This window comes from Daldinia caldariorum, assembly GCF_022478825.1.
Source record: "Daldinia caldariorum strain CBS 122874 unplaced genomic scaffold F4812scaffold_7, whole genome shotgun sequence".
In the NCBI taxonomy this organism is placed as follows: Eukaryota; Fungi; Ascomycota; class Sordariomycetes; order Xylariales; family Hypoxylaceae; genus Daldinia; species Daldinia caldariorum.
In genome coordinates this window covers 975564-995042 of record NW_025953043.1, presented here as the reverse complement: position 1 = coordinate 995042, position 19479 = coordinate 975564, and the positions used below count along the sequence as shown (strand labels likewise).

The following is a 19479-nucleotide window of genomic DNA, read 5'->3' as shown; positions in this document are numbered from 1 at the left end:
ATCTCGGCTACGTCGGCTGGTGTTTTTTTTTTCTAGCTGCCTGGCAAATGCTAAAGTGGCAGTGCGGTACACTACAAAAAAGGGGGCCACGTGCTTCTAGTTACTAACCAGTAGTTGGTGTCTTTTTTTCAGCTAACAAAAAAAAAGGTAGACAAAAATCAAAAGGGGCGGGCTAGGTTGTATGTAACTAGGAGAACTCCAGCTAAGATATCCCATAAAATCGATGGAATTTGATACTACCTAAGGTAACTAAGTTGCCTTGCACGAATCGTTAATTTAATTTTTTTTCAGCTGCCATATACCCTGTCCGGTCTATTCAACATTTTGCATAGTAAAGCGTTAAATAGTAGTACCTAGTGGTAGCTTAGGTTAGGTACGCACACTAGCGACGGAGAATTGCTTGGATATAGCATGTATTGAAGTAAGTTAGATAGAGATGCTAACCTGTAGTGTATCCGCGTGCGTATTCTTATTAGTCTTAGCTACCTGTTACCGACCTAAGTTTTTGGAATTCTTCAGAAGGAAAGAAGCAACAAACCCAAACGACGGTATTTACCGGGGTTTAGCGAAGCGGGGCATTTTTTTTTTTTTTTTTTTTTTTTTTTCCATAGCTTTCTGGATAGCGAAATCTTCAATTTTATTGATGAATCTCATCCAATGAACTTGGACTTTCAAGGTCTAACTGTTTAACTAGGTAATACCTAACCCAGTACTGAAACCAGCTATCTACCATGTAACTTTACATAGCACATCAATCTACGTTGTACTTACGACTTGTTATTCTGCACGGTTTAAACTTTCAAAACCACCCAGGTACCTAGGCAGTTTTACCTAGGTTAGAGGTAGGTATTCGAAGAAGATCGTCCCAGGTTTTAAATTACCAAGCCCAAGCAAGTCTCGTCTTGATTCGTCACCGCCGGCACTTTGCTGCTGTTTCTGCTGGAGTCGAAGCTTGAGCCAGAGCTGAGGCTGGAGCTGGGATCATGGTGCAGTATATCTACACGCCGTGGCGGGACCGCAGCGAGCTATTACGCGTTCGTCGGCAATTCTACGGCAGCAGCGGCGGCGGCAGCAGCACAGCCGCAACGGATCTCTATGACAAAGAAGAAGACGATGTGAAAGCGGAAAGGGAGAGGGAAGAGGAGGATGAGGATGAGGACGAGAAGGCGAAGCAGCACGCCGTGTCGCGTGTCTCCATGTGGATGCAGCGCGGCGGATGCCCGCACCTGGTCGAGTCCACGGCGCTGCTCGTCGCCGCCGTCCTGGGCGACGCCCGCGAGGCCAGGGCCAGGGCCGCGGCGTCGTCGTACGCTGTGCGCGCCGCGTATGCGGCCGCTTTTAGTCGGTACGTTGTTCTTAATTTTTTTTTTTTAATATATACCTATACACATATACACATATATGTATAATGTCCTCTTCGTTTATTGCATCTGGTATGTTCGGAGTATCCGGAGAGGGGGATAGAGAGAGAGAGAGAGTGGAAGTCTAGAACTTGTTGGTCGGCCCACGTGCCATTTCCGGCCGGTTTTTTAGGGTGCCGCTTGTTTTGCGCCCTAAGCCCGTTTAGAAAAGGGTGCTAGGCGGACGGGGGTGGGGAGGAGGGAGGGGGTGTACGATACCATTATGTGTCTATCTGTTTGTCTTGTTTGTTTACTTGTTTAGTTGCTTGCTTGCTTACTTTCTTGTTATTGTTGACTCATTGCTGGCGGAGCAAGATGGTATTGTGTTGTATTGTACACCGGCTAACGGGCGGTTGATATGTAGCTTCGTGACGGGCCTCCTGGACAGCCAGCAGGACAAGCAGCGCAAGATGAGCATGTACTCGATCGCCAAGACGATCGGGCTGCCGGCGACCTTCGTCGAGCTGCGCCACCAGGCTACCCACGAGCAACTGCCTTCTCTGTCGAAGCTCCGGACCGCGGCCAAGAAGGCGCTGGCTTGGATCTGGGACTACTACTGGAAGAACCTGCCGGACGAGGATGGCGGTAGTGGTGGTGGTGGTAGCCGTGGTAGTAGTAGCGCTAACCAAGATAAGTCGAACGCTTGCCGGAGTCTGTTGCTGAAGTACTTGGGGGAAGGGGAGGACGGTGACTCGGCGGCGCAGACTAAGAAGCAGTTGAGGCGGTGGGACGACACGGTCTTACTGCGGAACCTAGCGGAGATCGGGGATGCTTCCGAGGACCCGAAGATCATCGCCCGGTGCCTGCGGCTATCGCAAGACATTCTCGACGGGGACTTTTCGTCTTCGCCGTCGGTTCCAAAGAGAGCCGCCGCGGGAAACATGTCTGCGACGACGACGGCGGCGGCGAAGAGGAAGTTGGATGATGTCAAGGCTGACATGCGGGCTTTGGATGAGGAGCTCGAGGCTGCGGGGAGTGTAGAAGGCACGTCCCATAAGGACGTCGAAATACCGACGCAGAAGAAACAGTCGAGTCAGGTAAGGGAGTGGTGGAGGTACGAAGGGCCGTGGAAACCGAAGCCGATTGGGGTTGTGTAGATAAAATATCTCAATCTAAGCTACTTGATGATTATCTACCTAGGTATTCATGGCATTGCTGGGTTATGTTATGTGTACCTAATGTAAATTGCTCTGTAGAGAATTCTCAACACCATAGATATACGTTATACGTATTACAAGGGGGTTTAGCAGTCTTGCCAGCTGGCCCTTTCCCGTCGATAGCTTGTTGCCGGGCCGTTCGGTAATTTCTACGTCATGAATATTTCACAAATGCGTTTGTAAGCAAATAGAAGTCATTCGCCGAATCACCAATCCGTCATCGTCAAAACCCTATCCGCCTCATGAATTACATCGCGAGAGCAAGACCTCTACTAGCTACCCGGAGAATAGGCATTTCAACCGCATCTGTAAGTTTGCTCATCTTTTTTTTTAACCAGACGTCGTTGTCACTTGGTTGTTGTCCATCAAGGAACTCGCCTGCTGACTTCCGAGCTGTAGCTCGCCTTCGCCCGCAAAATGCATATCCAATCAATTCCTATGTGTAAGTAATACCGAGTGTTCACAAGGGGGTGGGATGGGGGAAATAGGGGGGCTGGGGGCTTTAAGACTAATAAGATATGATATTCGCAGGGACGGGGACGAGCGATAATTACGCATATCTCCTCGTCGACGACAAATCCAAGGAGGCTGTCATTATCGACCCCGCGCATCCCGAAGAGTGAGTTCGGAGCTCTGTGATTGATTACCCACGCTTCATCTTGCAAACATGCGATTTGTCTAACTTGGGTAAAAATTCAGAGTTACCCCTGTCTTGAAAAAGGCAATCAAAGAGGGCAAGATCAATCTCACAGCTATCGTTAATACACATCAGTCAGTTTTCCTCTTCCCTTTTTTCCCTATCATTTCTAGTTCCCTTCGTGCTAACGGTGCGGGTAGCCATTGGGACCACGCGGGTGGAAACGATCAGCTCGTTAGTTTACGCCATCTTCTCTCGTATACACGTATTACATAGGTACTTCCTATGGTATTGGGTATTCTGACCCAATCATGTTTATAGAGGAACGACCTAGGCGATCCAAACCTTCCCATCATTGGAGGCAAGGACTGCCAAAGCGTCACACAGACCCCCGAACATGGCAAGGGATTCAAGCTTGGGAACATTGACGTGAAGGGCCTCCATACGCCGTGCCACACGCAGGACAGCATCTGCTGGTACGTGAAGGATGGCGACGACAAGGCTGTGTTCACCGGAGATACCCTGTTTCACGGCGGTGCGTAAACGCGCAGTACCTCGCGAGTCCAGGGTCGGACATGGACAGACCTAAAACTAACATGGTCTAGGTTGCGGAAAGTTCTTCGAAGGTACCGCGGCGGAGATGCATACGGCTTTGAATAAGACGTTGGCTTCACTCCCGGATGATACCAGGGTCTATGTAAGAGCTCATCGGACTAGCGATGGAGGGATTTTGTTGGGATTTCCTCATTTCCACCTATACTAACACTAGATAGCCCGGCCACGAGTACACCAAGTCCAACGCCAAATTCGCCCTTTCGGTGCTGCCGAGCGAGGCTGTTAAGAAACTAGACGCGTTTGCGGAAAACAACAAGGAAACGCAAGGGAAGTTTACCATTGGAGACGAGAAGGTAAGATATACATATACATACCATATTATCCTAACTGTAATGGGAAGAGCTGGAGCTAATGGATATAACGTAGTTGCACAATGTGTTTATGCGTGTAGAGGTAAGCGACGAAGACTTAAGAGCGATGAGACGATGATAAGTCCTAATACTCTTTAAAGGATCCCATAGTCCAGATAGCTACCGGCAAGACGGACCCGGTGGAGGTAATGGATCAGCTGCGGACTATGAAGAATAACTTCAAGTGAGTAAGTAATATAAGCCCCGTTAGGTTGAGTGGTGACTACCTAGGTACCCAAGAGATCTTTCAGGATGCTGACGAACTTAGACCACCACCCGATAGTAAGGTCTAAAAGTGTATTGTGTGCCCTTTTCACTGCAGAAATTTGTATCTAGATAGTGGAAGCTGGGTAAGATCACGGCAGTATGTGAGGTACCTTAATAAACACTCACTTCATCATTAATAAACCTGACAAGTGAACATGATCTTAGTTTGCTTCTTGATAGTATATATATGATCATTATTATAATATATTTACTTCTCCCCAACGAAACTAATCTAAGCATACCTAAGTTAACAGAAGTAATAAAAGAAAAAGGGGAATTTCTCCAGCAAGCACTAAGCCTCAGCCCATCTTCCACGAGCTGGATGCCAATATAAGCGACTTGCGGAACGCCGGCCTATAAGAATAGAGCCGACGCGTAGGTTTTTCATCTTGCTTCACTGTCCACACTTGCTCGCTGTTTGTACAATCGAGACGGCAAGCTCTAGCATATTTTGAAGCTGGAATTTTACATTACAGGTTTCCCCCCTCGATCGACTCGTGTTGATCGACTCTCATGTCCTTGTCCTTGCCCTTGAAACATCGTCTTGTGTTGTGTTCTGTGCGTGACCAGTCCCATTCCATTCCCGCTTGGCGTCTCGCGATCAGCTAGCTAGCTGGCTGGCTGGCTGGCTTACTTACCGTGGCTGACGCTCGAATACAACATGTGCTTGCTGACGCAGATCGTTATTGGCAGCAGGTATTCGAGCTCTTATCACATCGTAGTATGGTATGTGTGATACTGTTCGATGACAATGATACTGGGCTGATCTGATATTGCGTTTGGTTTAGACGGGATTCACAGGTGGTTGCGGTGGTGGGAAATGGAAAGTAGAAGAGAAGAAAGCGCAGAAAATTTTCGGCAATTTAAGTAACTTACCTAGATAAGGTAACCTGTACTTACCTAATAAACCTAAGGAACATAAGTGGATTTGTCTGCCGGCTGCTAGCGGCTGTCTTGCCTTACAGTATATATACTGTATTTAGCACTGTCTAGCAGCTACCCCTATTCAAACAGTTATGGGGATATGTACCTCTGTTCTGTATAATTGACGTATAGGGGTAGGTATGTTCATTGATTCGAGACCTAGGCCTTTTAGACTTTACCTACTACTGGTATTCAATAGCCAGAAACTTGAAAGATCTTTCTATTCTCATGCTAGATTTCAACATGATGTGGTCTCTTCCACCTAAGAAGCGACTAACAAGTATAAGACGAAGGGATTATATATAGGTTAGGTACCTAAGGTAATCTATTTATATATATATATATATATCTTAAATACCTTTACTACCTAGGTACTATACACAACTCCAAATCAATCATTCCTTGCTATAATCCTGACCCTACCTACACATCTATCCGTCCACGCTCCTCGCCGCGCTATCCATCTCCTATCGCCGCTTGCGGGAAGAAGCACATCAATAACAACACGACTCTCATTCGCTGCGCTGCGGTACTTTCGGAACAAGCCACCAGCTGATCCCCGCGGCGACGAAGAGCGCCAGCACGAAGGGCTGCAGCACGGCGACGCCGGCGTTCGTCGCTATTAATCCCGTGATGGAGGGGAACAGAGCACCTCCTGCTTGCGCGAGGACGAAGATGAAGCCTAGGTTAGGTAGTAATGAACCGGTTAGTTAAGGTAGTCTTCGGGGCATTCGAGATACGATTTACTACCGGGAATACTATAGGAAGGAGGGGGGGGGGGTTACCTAGAGCAGCGGTTTGGGCCTCCCGGGGGAAGAGTTTCGAAGCAACTGACATGCCCTATATGAAATAAATCAACTAACTAGCAAATGGTCCTGTATGAGGTAGTAACATAATAAATAACTTTACAACACAATCACTCATCTAGGAGGATAAGTCAAGTCCAGTCCAGTTTTAAGTCAAAGCATCCTCGACAACAACAACGACAACAACAACACTAGGTTGGATAGGCAGGCAGGTAAGTAATCCAACTAACCGTAGCGAAAAACGGCCCGGTGAAAAAGCCGATGAAGCCGAGCGCGACGGCGCTGCCGACGACGTTCGGCAGCAGCCAGAAGACGAGCTGGAGGGCGGCGCACAGCGCGGCGTAGGCGAGCAGCGCGCGCCGCTCGCCGCACCGGAACGTCGGCTCGGCCAGCAGCAGCCGGCCCGCGAGCACGCCGCCGTAGAACCCCGTCGGCACGTACCCGGCGCTGCGCAGGTCCCCGCCCCGCACCGTCGTCAGGAACTCCACCACCCACCCGCTCGCCGTGCCGCTCGCCCCCAGCGCGAAGAAGTAGAACAGGCTGAGCAGCCAGAGCGCGCGGGACCGCAGGAGGCGCGCCGTGTCGAGCATGGCCGCTCGGTTGCGCGGTTGCGCGGTGCCGGTAGCGTTGGCGTTGGCGTTGAGTCGGCTCCAGAGCGAGTCCCGGAACGCGACGGCCACCCCGCCCACGTTCACCACGCAGATCCCGATCAGGACGAGGTACACGCGCTTCCACCCGTCGATGGCCATCGCGTTGGGGCTCGTGGCGATGGCGGTCGCGATCAGCGGGCCGATGAGGCAGCCCAGGGCGTAGCATCTAACGGCACGGAATGGATATTAGCATTTTTAATAAGTTTGCTCCCTCTCTTCCCCCTATTTATCCTAGCTAAGGTATCTATCTACCTACCTAGGTAGATAGCTTGATATCCCAAGTCTACCAAACCTACGGAGCAGCTTTTTTTCGGGAAAAATTCCCCGTAAAAGGTGGTTTACCAAGTTAGGCGAAAGGAGAAGAAGGAAAAGAAGAAGAGGGGAGGGGAGGGGAGAAGAAGAAGACGTTCACGTACGCGTGAATAAAGCTAAGCCAGCGATGTGGCACGTTCCTGAGCCCGCTGACGAAGGTGTTCGAGTGCGAGTCCTGGTAGGCCATGCCGAGCGCCTGGAGGAAGAAGGCGATGCAGAAAAGGGGCAGCGGGCTCCACGGCCGCAGGCAGTGCGCCAGCAGTTGCAGCGCCGCGCCGACGGCGAGCAGCTGCCCGAGCGTCATGTGCGCCGTCATGACGGGGTTCGTGACGGCCGCGAGGAGCCATCCCGCGAAGGTCGTGCCGTAACTAGATGTCGGTTGGTTGGTTGGTTTAGCACTTCTCTCTAGAAAGTACCTGAAATATCTTATGCATAAGAGGTAGAGACTATAAAAATATCAATCCCAAAGGGAGGAAGGGAAGAAGGGAGGGTAAGTAAGTAGGTAGGTAAGTAAAGGTAGAGTTCCCCGCTTACATGATAGCGATCTCGCCCGTCCCGACGCGGAAGCTAGAAATAATATACGGGATCAGGGGGCCGAGCGTGCCGTCGTTCACGCCCGCGCAGAAGAACGAGTACCCGGCGACGATCAGCTTGGCGAATGGCGTCTCGGGCTCGCTCCTAACGACGCCCGCCTCCTCGGCCGGCGAATCTCCTCCTTCTGCCCTCACGGGTGTCGAAGCTTCCGCGTCTTTGGCGGCCGGAGCACGCCGGAGCTCCGTCATCGGATACCCCGAGGAAGCCGCCGAAGCCTCGGTGGCTTCGACGAACGAGGTCTGCGTCGTCGACATTTTGTTTTATTATATATCAAAGCGTTCCCTTCGATTCTGACCGATACCTGAACTTTGGGGAAGAAAGAAGGAATGCCACAAATAAGTTTAAAGCTACTAGGTAGGTATCAACCTTAGCAGCAGTAGGCTAGGTACTCATCCGATTCCGTGTTTTTATATTCATTCCCAACCCTCCAACCTTTTCTAAACCCCTGAACTTCCTTCCCCCCTCGGTTGAAGGTCGGGAGAACTTCGAATAAAACGAACGAACGAATTGGATGTGATCCCGCCCAACTCCCCTTCCCTCCTTTTGAGCCCACCACCCCCGGGCGGACCGCTTTGCCGGATTGTCCCAGTTTCCTGATTGGACAGTTGGGTGTTGTTTCCCCACGGGGTACCAAAAGCTACAGTTCCGTTACATAAAGTTACGTTGTTAAGATGTCTTTGTTATGAATATGAAAGGCAGGGAATAGATACTACGGCCGCTGCTTACTGATGAATACCTCTTTAGGTACTTGGCTAAGTTGAGGTATTATACAGATACCTAACTCCAAACTAGGTATTCGACGAAACGTACTAAAATATAGTATTTTATCAGGATATCAGAGGGGCTTAAAACGATCCAGGGTTTAATAGGCTTTATATTGAATTCCTTTCCAGAGAACTGACATGAATTAAACGCTAAACCAATCCTCTAGGTCACATGGTCGTAGAGTATAGATAGAAATCTGGTTGCTTTACGGTACATAACATAGTTAAGCTGGTCTGCTCTCTACTACTATCATCTTGTTGACGGCTGTACGTGGCGCTGGGGCGGTAGTCCGGGGGACGCCGGCGATGCTGGCGCGCCTCGCAGATTGATAGACCCGATCCTCGACACAATATTGTTCCCGACGGCATCTACCGCTCCTCGGGGAGATGTTAAGGTCGGTCCCTGAGCGGCCGTCTCCTGCACTTTGAACAACTTGATTGCCGTTCCGTTCCACACGCCAACGGTGCCCTTCGATACCTGCATCTCGCTTGCGAAAACGAAGCTCCAGATCAGCGATTCATACCAACCCAGAGCAAGGGGCGACCATTCAAATGAATGAACCCTGACCGGGGAAGGCTCTATACCGACTAAGTCCGCCTCTTGAATGGCCTTCAGGGTTGCGGACGACGGTACCTCTGCCGTGAGTCCTTGTCGGTTAATTAATACCGTCAGCTGTTGGATGACGGTTAGTATCGTATGGAGAGGAAGTTCGGGTAGCCAACTCTCAATCCATTCCGCCGAAGGTTCGAAAACACCAGGCGCGGATTGGCCGGCTCCCGAATAGCTGCCGAGACTGGTCACGCTATTCTGCCGGGAGAATGTTGGTACCCCAGCGGGCATTTTGCCCCTAGCTTTCTCTGACATGCCCCTTAATTGCGTTGGTACTGCATCTTCCACGTCAGCGACGGATGAGGCTCGAGAAGGATTCTCGCTCGGGCTGGATTGTGCTGGCGTTGGGCGGCTATCGTCTTCTTCATCACTATCGTCCTCGGCGTCACCGATAGCAAACGTCGCATCTTCCTCGGGTACATTGCTTAGCGTTGGCGTTCTCGGTTGCGTCGTAACAGGGCTGCGTAAACTGTCGACGGAGCTTCGTCGGGAACTTGCATCTAATGGGTCCAGGGACTGTCCGGCTTCTTTTCTTCTACGGTTCCTTCGCTCGAGTTCCTCTTGGCCATTCTCGAGCGTGAAACTTCGTAACGCCTCAAAGCGTTTCCTGTTCTTTAGTATTAGGTAGATAAAGTGAGGATTCTCTGTATTTTACGTTAGAAAGTTCTAGTATTAAAAGTCGACGAGTTACTGACTCTTGTATTGATGCTCAATTAAAGCATTTATAGACTCTAGGAGGGACGCCAGGAGATTATGATTGCTGTCATTGGCAAGAAGAAATGAGGGAGAAGACATCGAGGAGAATAGCTGCAGTAGTTTTGAACCTGTCGTGCCGTTGATGCCTTCCAGGTAAGCAGATATATTGTTAATCACAGCAAGTAGCGCCGGGTATATAGCAGAAAGCTTGCCCTGGCTTCTTGTTATAAGGTTGTATATCGACTTCATGCAAGTTAGCTGAGAACACTCTTAGAAATATGCGACGTGCTTACTTGTATCAAGTAGTCGGCATATGTGCCTTTGAACCCGGGGATTCGAATGACAACTGGTAATGTTTCCTGTCCTTCGAAGTTCTTGTTAAGATTGACGCCAAAGTTTTTCTCAACACTCAACGTCTGTAGCAAGAACGCGCACATTCGGACCACACCTTGCTTTGAGGCATCGGCCTTATATTCGGTGGCGTAGAAAAGAAGGAGAATGACAAAGTCATGGGCTCTTTGCGTATCGATCATAAAAGATCTAAATCGTTTGTTGCATTGGGTGATCTCCCAGAAGAGCATTATTATCTCGGGAGAAAATCTAGTCGCGGTCTGGGCTCCGGGAATATACGAGATATTGGCCTGGATAGGTTGATTGAGTATCCGCGTCATACCATCAACAATGAATTGGAAATCTTGAGGACGATGTAGTCTTCCGAGGAAATGACGGTAGTAATTCTTAGGCGCAGAGCCGGTGATGGGCTCGGGTATTGGATAAAGAAGGATGACAAGCAGGAATTGTAGGGTATAGGCGATGAGGATCTCCTTGGGATCCTTGAACATGAGGGTGTTATAAGGTACACGCCAACTTGCCGGGTTGTATTTTAGAGTCTAAGGGAATCAGCACCTGAAGAATATCTTATTTTGGATGAACCTTACAGTGTTCAGCAAAGAGCACAAGACCGATAAGACGATTTGTTTATCCGGGCATGTACAGATATATGTCAAGGACTTGGCACCTCTAGTTGGTAGTATATTGGGCGATATGTACATGCTCTGGCCTGCTAGGGTTAGGAGGAGGCGTAGAATCTCGCATCGGTTACTTTCGTACTCCTTTGTCGTAGGCACGGCGGTGTTGCAGCCCACGCCGCTCTGCCAAATGGCATAGGTGACTTTTGGTTTGCCATGGGGCTGCTTCGGAACGGTTAGGTCGGAGAAGAAAAGGAGGTCGATTAGAGTGTCGATAAGCTCCTCTGCTAGGGGCTTCGCGTCCTCGAACTCGTCAGAGGGTGGTTTCGCTTCTTCCTGCGCTTCATCGAAAATGACTTCGTTCGCGATAGTAGCTCGTCTCGTTCGTTTCCGCCTAGTACCCCAGAAGAACTTATCTTCCCAGCCTTGCAGGTGGTCTACTTCATACAGGTAGGGCAGGACACGGGTGAGGATGCGGATGCAGTTCAGGGCATCGCGCTCGGGTGCGAATTCGGGATCGGGGAAGGAAGGATGATGTCGCAATATAAAAAGGCGAGAGGTTACGGCAAGTATGAGGGTTTCTAGATTCTCAATCGCTCTATCGCGAGTCCGACGAATGTCTGCAGGCGCAAAAAGACTAAAGATGTCCTCTGAGGATTCGGGTAGCTCCCAGAACTGCGAAGGGTTAGAAGGTAAAGAAACTAAAGTAGTGGTAGTAAGAGTAGTAAAAGTAGAAATATACTAACAGAGGTCCAATAAGGGTCATCAGCAGGTATATGTCGCTCTTCTGATAGTCTGAAGATGCCCTTCTTGAAGACTAGCTTGGAATCGCTGGCGCCCATTGCGATGAAGTCATACCATGTCTACATCGAGCGACGTGATTGAGAATTGGAGAATATGATTTTATGATTTTTGTAACCCAACTCTACTTTCTGGAAAAAGGGGGAAGCCGAGGTTGTGAGAGATCTGCTGTTTCGCGGTATTACAAGTTTAGTGGCGGTGGTCTAAAGTCTAGAATCTCTTCGTGGATTAAAGTTGCAAGGTTGCGGCTTTGCAGCTTGCGATTTAAGCATCCAATGTTCTGTCAATATTTGGAATTTAGGTACGGGGTACCTAGAGGCTAGCTGGGGAGAGGTACCTATCCACGTAATCCTCAAATGAATACCTAGAACCTTACCTGATTGACGTGCCGATAAGGTTCCAACTGCCAACTCTCACCTTATCTTAGGTAGGTACCTAGGTACATTTAAGTAGCTCAGACTCTCACTCCAGAGGCCCGTTATCTGATCTACAGTTTACCTACCTAAGGTAGGTTACCTATGTACATAGCTCTTGATTTGAACATTTATTAATTCCAACTTGTCCGACAAGCTGAAGTGGATGGAATAACATACGTGAAGAAGTTTGATTTACATTTTTATTCTAGTTATTTTTCTTCGCCATGGGCTCTCTAATCCATATACACACCCACATAACCAATAAATACCAGAATGTATGGCCCAAAAGTCCCATCCATCCATCATTCTCATTCACAAGGTATCATCAACAATAAACACACCAAAAATAACATAATAAAAAAGGTATATATACAGGCCGTCCGGCTACCAATTCATTCTTCCGACCCCTCTAAATAATTACCGTAACAAAGTCAACATCAACTCATGTTCCTGAATTGTCATTCCCCTTAGTTATTTGGCTATTCTACAGCCGTATCATCACTGGCCTCTCTGCGTGGGTGTCCTCGTTCGTCAGCTGGTGGTGCGAGATGCGTTGGATTTAACACTTTGGGAGTTGGGGAAGGGGTTTTCCCAGACTTGTTCTCGTTGCTTCCTACAGCTGTCTCATCACTAACTTCTCTGTGTGGATGGCTGCGCTCCCCGCCCCCTGGCGGTGCCAGAAGTGCTAGAGCGGGTTGCGCCGGCGGAGACGCTGGCTGCTCACCAGCAGCATCCTGGTGAATTGCCACCTGTTCTACAGGAGCCGCTGCAGGCCGTAACCGGGAATCCGACCGCAAAATTGAAGCTGCTACCCCTCTTACGCCCGTAGCGATGATCTCGGGTCGATCCCAAGCTATAAGTCCTGGTCTTCCTGATGCACGGTTGACATGGACCACATTGTATTTTGCATTGGCCCAGCTAGGACACATATAAAAATCCTTTGCCTCGTCTTGCATCAACTCCGTAGCCTCGTCCTCAGCGCCCCCGTTCGTATCAGGCTCATCGCCTAGAAATACTGTGACGCCGATTTTCGGTCGTGAATTAACTTTCTTTTCCACTTCCGGGTACCGAGCACAATGAGCCCAGAACCTCATCGCTGACTCCGGACCAGGGAGCCAAGAGAGCTGGGTGAGATCAATTACCTCTGTAGGGGTGAACTCCTTCTTAGGATCAAGCAAGCGAAGTATCTTCAATACGAAGACTAACAAACCCGTTGGGGAGTCGCACAACGCATATGCTAAGGTATTTGGCTCTCGAAGTCCTAACTGATTCAATCCAAATCGAGGCAGAGCAGGCCCTCTCTTTGGCAAACGAGCAAAGCCGTTTCGTTTAAGAGCCGAGAAATCTTCTTTGTGATAACCAAGAATTGGAGCATGAAACAAACTTGCAACGGACCATTTTGCCCATTCGACCGGTGCTCCCCGTAGCTTCGGCCGCGCTAGAGGTGGTGATATTAAGTGAGCACCCAGACAAGAATCGGTGAAATAAGTTGCCAGATGGTTGGCAAGCTTAAAGTCGATTTCCGCCGGCGAAGCGACTCCAGAACTCGCATTTGTTATTAGATAGTGAGGATACGATAATCGGCTCATCAACAAGTTAAAGATTTCTGCTGTAGATGAGATTGCGGGGGTATTGTTCGGAAGCGCGTCGCTGAACCCCAGACCCGGTAGAGCCGGTATAACCAAGTGGAAGGGCTGATTATTCGCAGCATCTTCCGGTTCTGTGAATCGTTTGATGATGTGTCCAAAAGAAAGGTTTGAAATGGGGAAAGGTGGTATCAAAAGAAGGGGTATCGCATTTGAATGAGATGAACGAGCATGGATGAAGTGAATTCTAACGAGTGCTTCAGACGAAGGAATTGAAAACCCAGTACGAAATTGAGGTATCTCGGTATTCAACCGATCTTCTTGCGCTCTCCATGAGTACTGTTCCAACCTATCTGATTGTTAGTTCTGATGCTAATATACGATACAGATATCAGGGGATACAGAAGGCCTGTATAACTGCGTTCTTTCAAGGCGGGATAAAAGGATTGAATGAAGACTGACCAGAAATCAATGAGTGGTTCTACTTGAGACTTTGGCTCCCACCAGTCTTTCGATTTTGGTTCCGAGAGCTCATGAGGCAGTCGAGTCACTTCGAGCTTCTGCTTTGTGAGTTCCAGATATTTCGACGATACCTATGAGAAGAGCATATCAGCCACACTTTCCGATTTTGGATGAGGTATGTTCGATATGAGGTAAGGTTGAAAGTGGCTCACGTGGATTTTGTAGGGTTTAATTTCATCAGCACCGCCAGCGGCGCCAGCGGGGACAGCCTCGTCAACCTCAGCAGCAGCCATTTTTCAAGTAGGTATAAATTTCCATCCGATATATACGAATGTCACGTCTAAAGGCAACACAACGTCGACCGAGGTAATGAAGGAACGAAAAAAAGACGAATAACGAGAGACGCACGAACAAGTCACTGACTGAAAAGCAAAATTAGTATGCACTTCATATTGTCTTGACGCCGCCCCATCGCGTCCGAGAGATCTTATTTAATTATACTCCGTTTTAAGGGATCTAAGTGGCTTGACTCTATGTGGCTAAAACTTGTCGTAAGTACACCCGAAAACAGGGCAGAAGCAGCAGGGATGATACTAGCTACGGGCCAATTGAGATTGAAGTCGACCCCGAATTAAGACTTACAGGGGTACCGGAAAGTCTCGACTCCTTAAGAGGTGAAGTGGCGGTGCATACGTATACCCCTGGCAAAATAGAAGTGATTGTCCCATTGTGGTTGCATTAATGAATACCCTTTTCATCATGTTTTCTATACCTACACTACTACATACTACATAGTACTAACTCGAATGCTATTATCAGATGAGACAACACGTGAGGTACAATATACACACATACGGGATTACGAGAGTTGAACTCGTCGCAGGTGGTAAACTTGGTCCCCTTGTTATCGCGCAGTAGCCTTCAACCACGCATGGCACTAGCATCTGAGGCACCCCCATAGCTAATTTCGTAGGTCCTATTTAAGGCTCGGTAGAGCTCCAGATGGCGCGAACAGCGGTGCGACGGCTGAACGTAACAGTACCCAACCGGCCGAGTCAAACTGGGACGAACCTCCGATGGAGACCTCCCAGGGTGTACAATAAATATATCAAGCCTTCCAAGTTCCAAGTTCACCTAAAAAGCCCATCACTCGGATAGTAGTGCAAAAGCTGGTCTCTTTTTGAATTGAGCGGTGAATTAAACCATAGTCTCCTCCGAGACATTCATATAATACAAGGTACTCTCTACATGGCAGAAACTCTCCCGGCTTACTGCAGAGAGAGCCCGGGTCAACTGCATGAACTGCATAGTCGAACGAGAAATGGAATGGTAGAGTAAAGTTGGGCTCAAGCCTTGCTTTCTGTCTCGTTATCCTCGGTACCCGAATACCAATGCCAAAACCACCTGGCATAGAAAATAGTTTCCATAGTACCATATATGCTTATGATAATAATGACAACGATCTTGGTCCTTCGGGTCATGCCCAATCCTTCCAAACTGAAGCCCATAGGCGGAATTTCATCGGGCTGCTTGGAAGGGTCGTTTGTAGGTCGCTTTGCTGAAAGGCCAGAACTTGAAGTTGAGAACTTGGAAGTGGTAACTCGAGTTAATTGGTTCAAAAGATGCGAGCTGAGTGTGGGTCTGAGGTAAGGATACGCGATGCGACTTTTCATAGCACCCGCGCTACTGCGGACGGTGGTAGCGAAGCGACTAATAGTAAGCATTTTGGGATAATAGACTATAGTTGTGGTTGCAAAGAGATAAAGATTGAATGAGATATTCGAGTCTGATGAGCGCGAACTATAATTTTGAGGCAAAAAAAAGAAAAAAAAAAAAAGAAAAGAAGGATGAATGAATACTTATACTTGAGTCTTAAGAAACTCTTGACGACTGAATACCTAATGCCAGACCATGAAGCCCAATTAAACATCCTCAATACGGCGTATATGCGGTTACATGCTCGTATAAGTCAGTATACGGATTCGCTCAAATCAAACACATACAAGGTACCTACATACTCTTACAAATCCAAGCCGAACTTAACATTATTAGAGTCTACCTAAATATAAGTCATAGTGTTCATTATATGTGATTATTGTACGTATATTATAAGGTTCTTCCACTTAACAAACCTTGATTAGGTACCTACCTATGTTCAAGAGGAGTGGAATGTACCCAATGGTTAAGACGAGGGGGTGGGGAATTTGAACTACGGAAAAACCATGGAGTATGATATATAAGACCAAAAAACAAAACAAACCATCACAAGGCACTAATGGGGTAGTGGTAACCTCGGAGTTTCCCATCTTCTGAAGATACTTACTCTGGCCCCGTGTTCGATTCACGGTTAGTGCAATCTAACGATTGACGCCCATTAGAGACCAACTCTAACTTTTTGTCTTTTTTTATGGTGTCTCTTTTCTCTTCCGTTCTTATTCTCTCATATATTATAATTCTTGAATTTTTTACAAGAGTAATAATATAAATTGCATTTCACGTTTCTCGACTTATATTCATTCGTGAGTTTTACTTGCTTACCTAACTACCAGAAGGTTAGAAAAGAACAACTTCAACGGCCTACCTAACATAGTACGTATGACTTAGGAGGTACTACGTAAGTTACGGCCGGCCACTAGCCACTAGATCTATCCGCGGGGCAGACCCAAGAAGCTCAGGCCACAGAACCTCTCCCACCTATCTTTTAGCACTAAACGTTCCCATTGAGAGAGGGACCCAACTTAAACGTCACGATGTATTATTCCGCCAGCTTCTCTTTCCATTGAACCCCCCCCTCCGCTCTCTTTCTCTCTCCCTTTCCGCCCTTCCATATCTTACTTACTTACTCACTTACCTTAGATAGATACCTAACTTACTTTTCATCCCACTTGTCTCCCGCGATACACACACATACACATATACACACAACAATAAATAATAACCCCCCGCAAGAAAAAAAAACCATGAGCGTTGTTGCCAAGGGCGACAAGATCGAGAAGATCATCGCCCGCCTGCAGCAGCGGATCGCTGAGGGGCAGTTCTACGAGGCCCAGCAGCAGACGCGGGTGGTGGCCGCGCGGTACGCCAAGGCCCGCAGCTGGGACGACGCCATCAACATCATCTACAGCGTCGCGCAGTCGCTCCTCCGGGCCGGCCAGGGCGGCAGCGGCGGCGACCTCTGCGTCCTGCTCGTCGACACCTACAAGCAGGCCGAGCTCAAGCCCGACCCCGTGAACAAGGGCAGACTGCTCACCTGTCTGCGGCTGTTCGACAGCCAGGAACCTACGCGCAAGAAGTTCATTGGGGAAATCATAACGTGCGTTTGCTATCTGTGGCTTGATGATGTTGCTTTTTATCTTATTTTATATTATATTATTTTACTTTTATTTATTTTGAGTCCTGCGTTAAACGAACTTCTGTGTTCTGCTTTCTTTTCTTTTTTTTCTTTTTTTACTAACGAACGTTCGTCTCTATAGATGGTCCTCCAAATTCGGCGAGTACCCCGCGGGCGACCCCGAGCTCCACCACGTTGCTGGCTCCCTGTACGCAGAGGAGCGCGAGCCGTACGATGCGGAACGACATCTGATTCTCGGAACGAAGGACTCGGCCGAAGTCCTGGCCCGCTTGGAATACGAGTGGTTTAAGGAGGACGACGCGCACACGGCCGCCTTCTACGCAGCGCGGGGAGTTCTGCCTTACCTCCTCACGGGCAACGTCCGGTCGGCGAACACGTGCTACCGAATATTCACCAGCGCCCTGAACCAAGACAACCAAGGCCAGCTCAACGCGCAGGACATCAGCAGCAACAGCGCCGACGTCCGGATATATCCCAGCATACCCCTCCTTAATTTCCTCGGCCTCCTGTTGCTCGCCGTCCAGAGGGCCCACCCGGACCTATACAAACAGCTAAATAACAAGTACTCTACGCTCCTCGCCGAGGTCAGTTCATGGCGGGAGCCCCTGGAGATCATCGCCGAGATGTACTTCGGGATCCAGAAGCCGCGGCAGAGTAACCCCTTGATGGACATGATGAGCGGGTTCTTCGGCGGCAGTGGTAGTGGTGGGGGTGCTGCTGCGGCGGCGGGCGGGGGTGCGAAGAGGCCGGCCGTGAAGGCTCCTACGTCGATGCCGGCTGCCGAGGGATTAGATTAGATTTAAGATTTTAACATACTACTTAGGTAGTACTTAGACTACCACTACCTAAGGTAACCTTAGGTTGGTCGTTTTGGGTGGGAATCCGTATAGCGGTCTCATTAGGCATCGTAGCATACTATTTTCCACGACGAAAAGAGAATATCATTGCGGCCGCTGCTGCTCTTCTGGCTCGTACATCCAGTTGTCTTCGGCTAGTGCTGCTACTTTGGCTCTCATGCTGGCTCGGAGCGTCTCTAGGATTTCTTTTTTTTTTTCCCTTGCGTGTTAGCGTACCTAACTAAAGCCTCTTGGTGTTGTCTACTTGCTTATTGCTTGGGAGTTATTCGTATGGTCTTACCTTCGGGTTGCGCCGGCGTGCGATTGAGATTTACCTGGTAGTGTTTGACCGCTTCTGCCAATCTTTGTCTTTCGCCTGTAGATATGATATGTAATATTAGTATTTTGTCGTCGCATCCACCATATTATTACAACAACTTCCCAAGCCAACCTTCGTCAACTGCAGGGGCAGGGGCGGGGGCAGGGGCAGGATGTAGTGGTAGCGTGTGTGCGTGCGTGCGTGCGTGCTACTGTATATACGTACGCTCGTTCTCCTGGGCGTCGTCCAACGCGCCGGGGCCGGGGCCGCCGGCCTCCTCGGGGTCGTCGAGCGGAGGGGTAGGCGGGTCGCCGACGTCGAACTCGCCGTTCTTGTCGCGGACGACGATATCGGAGGTGTCGGACAGGACCTCGACGTCGCCGAGGCGCAGCGTCTCGGCCGAGTTGTTGGAGTTGGCGGACGACTGGGAGGAGGACGTCGTCGTCGCCATCGCCGCCGCCGCCGCCGCCGCCGTCGTTGTCGTTGTGGGCGTCGGGCGCCGCGTGAGCTGGTTCTGGAACAGGTTGCGCCGGATGCCCGCCGTGTTCGCGCGCGCGGTCCTGTTGGTGCCCGGGCGGGCGTGAGGAGGTGGGCGGTCGGGCATGCTTTTTTTTTTCTTCTTTTTTTTTCGATTGGGGACGAGGTATCTTTTGATTGCAATGTATTCTATTTTATTTTATTCTGTTTTACCGTAATTGCAGCAGTGTAAAAGAAGCAATATTAATGCTGATGGCAAGCAAGCGAAGCTAAGCGTTGTATTATTGCTGAAGAAATAATTGCTTTAGTTACCATGATGCTATCTTATCGTAGGTGCATAATGCATTTCGACGTTCGTATGTTGACATTTGATAGAAATAAATCGGAGCAGGGACCAGGTCTTGTTGCTAGTTGCATCCCTGTCTTAGCCTTTAGGTACCTTAGGTAGGTACATAACTTGCACTAGCTTCGGCGCTGTGG

The 19479-nt window shown here is 49.1% G+C and overlaps 8 protein-coding genes and 1 non-coding gene across 9 annotated transcripts; 4 read left to right on the top strand and 5 right to left on the bottom strand.

Annotated features, from left to right (window-relative positions):
* The first annotated feature begins 1131 nt into the window (after positions 1-1131).
* F4812DRAFT_426797 (Las1-domain-containing protein) lies at positions 1132-2544 on the top strand. The gene is made up of 2 exons (XM_047934046.1): positions 1132-1345; positions 1765-2544. The coding sequence occupies exons 1-2, from the start codon at positions 1197-1199 to the stop codon at positions 2495-2497; spliced, it is 882 nt and encodes a 293-aa protein (XP_047790752.1). The 5' UTR covers positions 1132-1196; the 3' UTR covers positions 2498-2544.
* Positions 2545-4589, top strand: F4812DRAFT_426794 (hydroxyacylglutathione hydrolase). Its single transcript, XM_047934045.1, has 11 exons — positions 2545-2865; positions 2957-2999; positions 3089-3176; positions 3257-3328; positions 3395-3428; positions 3516-3729; positions 3800-3891; positions 3968-4102; positions 4176-4202; positions 4261-4347; positions 4428-4589. Exons 1-10 carry the CDS (start codon positions 2800-2802, stop codon positions 4345-4347), a joined length of 858 nt encoding a protein of 285 aa, XP_047790751.1. The 5' UTR covers positions 2545-2799; the 3' UTR covers positions 4428-4589.
* A 1057-nt stretch (positions 4590-5646) lies between these two features.
* Positions 5647-8220, bottom strand: F4812DRAFT_368529 (MFS general substrate transporter). Its single transcript, XM_047931901.1, has 5 exons — positions 7653-8220; positions 7223-7486; positions 6387-6972; positions 6136-6190; positions 5647-6032 (listed from the first exon to the last, which is right to left on the bottom strand). Exons 1-5 carry the CDS (start codon positions 7964-7966, stop codon positions 5863-5865), a joined length of 1389 nt encoding a protein of 462 aa, XP_047790750.1. The 5' UTR covers positions 7967-8220; the 3' UTR covers positions 5647-5862.
* Positions 8221-8321: 101 nt separating this feature from the next.
* F4812DRAFT_471009 (high-temperature-induced dauer-formation protein-domain-containing protein) lies at positions 8322-11592 on the bottom strand (the record flags this gene model as incomplete). The annotated part of the gene is made up of 5 exons (XM_047939046.1): positions 8322-9730; positions 9782-10025; positions 10076-10672; positions 10721-11425; positions 11497-11592. 5 exons carry the CDS (start codon positions 11590-11592, stop codon positions 8727-8729), a joined length of 2646 nt encoding a protein of 881 aa, XP_047790749.1. The 3' UTR covers positions 8322-8726.
* A 486-nt stretch (positions 11593-12078) lies between these two features.
* Positions 12079-14662, bottom strand: F4812DRAFT_368426 (alpha/beta-hydrolase). The gene is made up of 3 exons (XM_047931899.1): positions 14228-14662; positions 14016-14146; positions 12079-13902 (listed from the first exon to the last, which is right to left on the bottom strand). The coding sequence occupies exons 1-3, from the start codon at positions 14306-14308 to the stop codon at positions 12447-12449; spliced, it is 1668 nt and encodes a 555-aa protein (XP_047790748.1). The 5' UTR covers positions 14309-14662; the 3' UTR covers positions 12079-12446.
* Positions 14663-15115: 453 nt separating this feature from the next.
* F4812DRAFT_368434 (uncharacterized protein) lies at positions 15116-16147 on the bottom strand. Its single transcript, XM_047931900.1, has one exon. The coding sequence runs from the start codon at positions 15737-15739 to the stop codon at positions 15362-15364; it is 378 nt and encodes a 125-aa protein (XP_047790747.1). The 5' UTR covers positions 15740-16147; the 3' UTR covers positions 15116-15361.
* Positions 16148-16284: 137 nt separating this feature from the next.
* On the top strand, positions 16285-16370 carry F4812DRAFT_t78. Its single transcript has one exon. It is a non-coding gene; the product is annotated as a tRNA-Gly (tRNA).
* A 605-nt stretch (positions 16371-16975) lies between these two features.
* F4812DRAFT_458867 (DUF410-domain-containing protein) lies at positions 16976-18164 on the top strand (the record flags this gene model as incomplete). Its single annotated transcript, XM_047937434.1, has 2 exons — positions 16976-17328; positions 17489-18164. The coding sequence occupies 2 exons, from the start codon at positions 16976-16978 to the stop codon at positions 18162-18164; spliced, it is 1029 nt and encodes a 342-aa protein (XP_047790746.1).
* Positions 18165-18174: 10 nt separating this feature from the next.
* F4812DRAFT_368360 (uncharacterized protein) lies at positions 18175-19377 on the bottom strand. Its single transcript, XM_047931898.1, has 3 exons — positions 18748-19377; positions 18505-18579; positions 18175-18409 (listed from the first exon to the last, which is right to left on the bottom strand). The coding sequence occupies exons 1-3, from the start codon at positions 19124-19126 to the stop codon at positions 18309-18311; spliced, it is 555 nt and encodes a 184-aa protein (XP_047790745.1). The 5' UTR covers positions 19127-19377; the 3' UTR covers positions 18175-18308.
* Positions 19378-19479: the final 102 nt, after the last annotated feature.

Coding starts and splice junctions, on each gene's coding strand:
- F4812DRAFT_368529 (XM_047931901.1), bottom strand. CDS start 7,966: ATGTCGACGACGCAGACCTCGTTCGTCGAAGCCACCGAGGCTTCGGCG. Junction 7,487..7,652: donor ACGGGCGAGATCGCTATCAT/GTAAGCGGGGAA, acceptor ACCGACATCTAG/TTACGGCACGACCTTCGCGG. Junction 6,191..6,386: donor CCGGGCCGTTTTTCGCTACG/GTTAGTTGGATT, acceptor TATTTCATATAG/GGCATGTCAGTTGCTTCGAA.
- F4812DRAFT_368434 (XM_047931900.1), bottom strand. CDS start 15,739: ATGCTTACTATTAGTCGCTTCGCTACCACCGTCCGCAGTAGCGCGGGT.
- F4812DRAFT_426797 (XM_047934046.1), top strand. CDS start 1,197: ATGTGGATGCAGCGCGGCGGATGCCCGCACCTGGTCGAGTCCACGGCG. Junction 1,346..1,764: donor TATGCGGCCGCTTTTAGTCG/GTACGTTGTTCT, acceptor GTTGATATGTAG/CTTCGTGACGGGCCTCCTGG.
- F4812DRAFT_368360 (XM_047931898.1), bottom strand. CDS start 19,126: ATGCCCGACCGCCCACCTCCTCACGCCCGCCCGGGCACCAACAGGACC. Junction 18,580..18,747: donor CGACGCCCAGGAGAACGAGC/GTACGTATATAC, acceptor TCATATCTACAG/GCGAAAGACAAAGATTGGCA. Junction 18,410..18,504: donor CACGCCGGCGCAACCCGAAG/GTAAGACCATAC, acceptor AAAAAAAAAAAG/AAATCCTAGAGACGCTCCGA.
- F4812DRAFT_426794 (XM_047934045.1), top strand. CDS start 2,800: ATGAATTACATCGCGAGAGCAAGACCTCTACTAGCTACCCGGAGAATA. Junction 3,000..3,088: donor TATCCAATCAATTCCTATGT/GTAAGTAATACC, acceptor TGATATTCGCAG/GGACGGGGACGAGCGATAAT. Junction 4,203..4,260: donor ATGTGTTTATGCGTGTAGAG/GTAAGCGACGAA, acceptor TACTCTTTAAAG/GATCCCATAGTCCAGATAGC.
- F4812DRAFT_368426 (XM_047931899.1), bottom strand. CDS start 14,308: ATGGCTGCTGCTGAGGTTGACGAGGCTGTCCCCGCTGGCGCCGCTGGC. Junction 14,147..14,227: donor TTAAACCCTACAAAATCCAC/GTGAGCCACTTT, acceptor CTCTTCTCATAG/GTATCGTCGAAATATCTGGA. Junction 13,903..14,015: donor GAACCACTCATTGATTTCTG/GTCAGTCTTCAT, acceptor ACAATCAGATAG/GTTGGAACAGTACTCATGGA.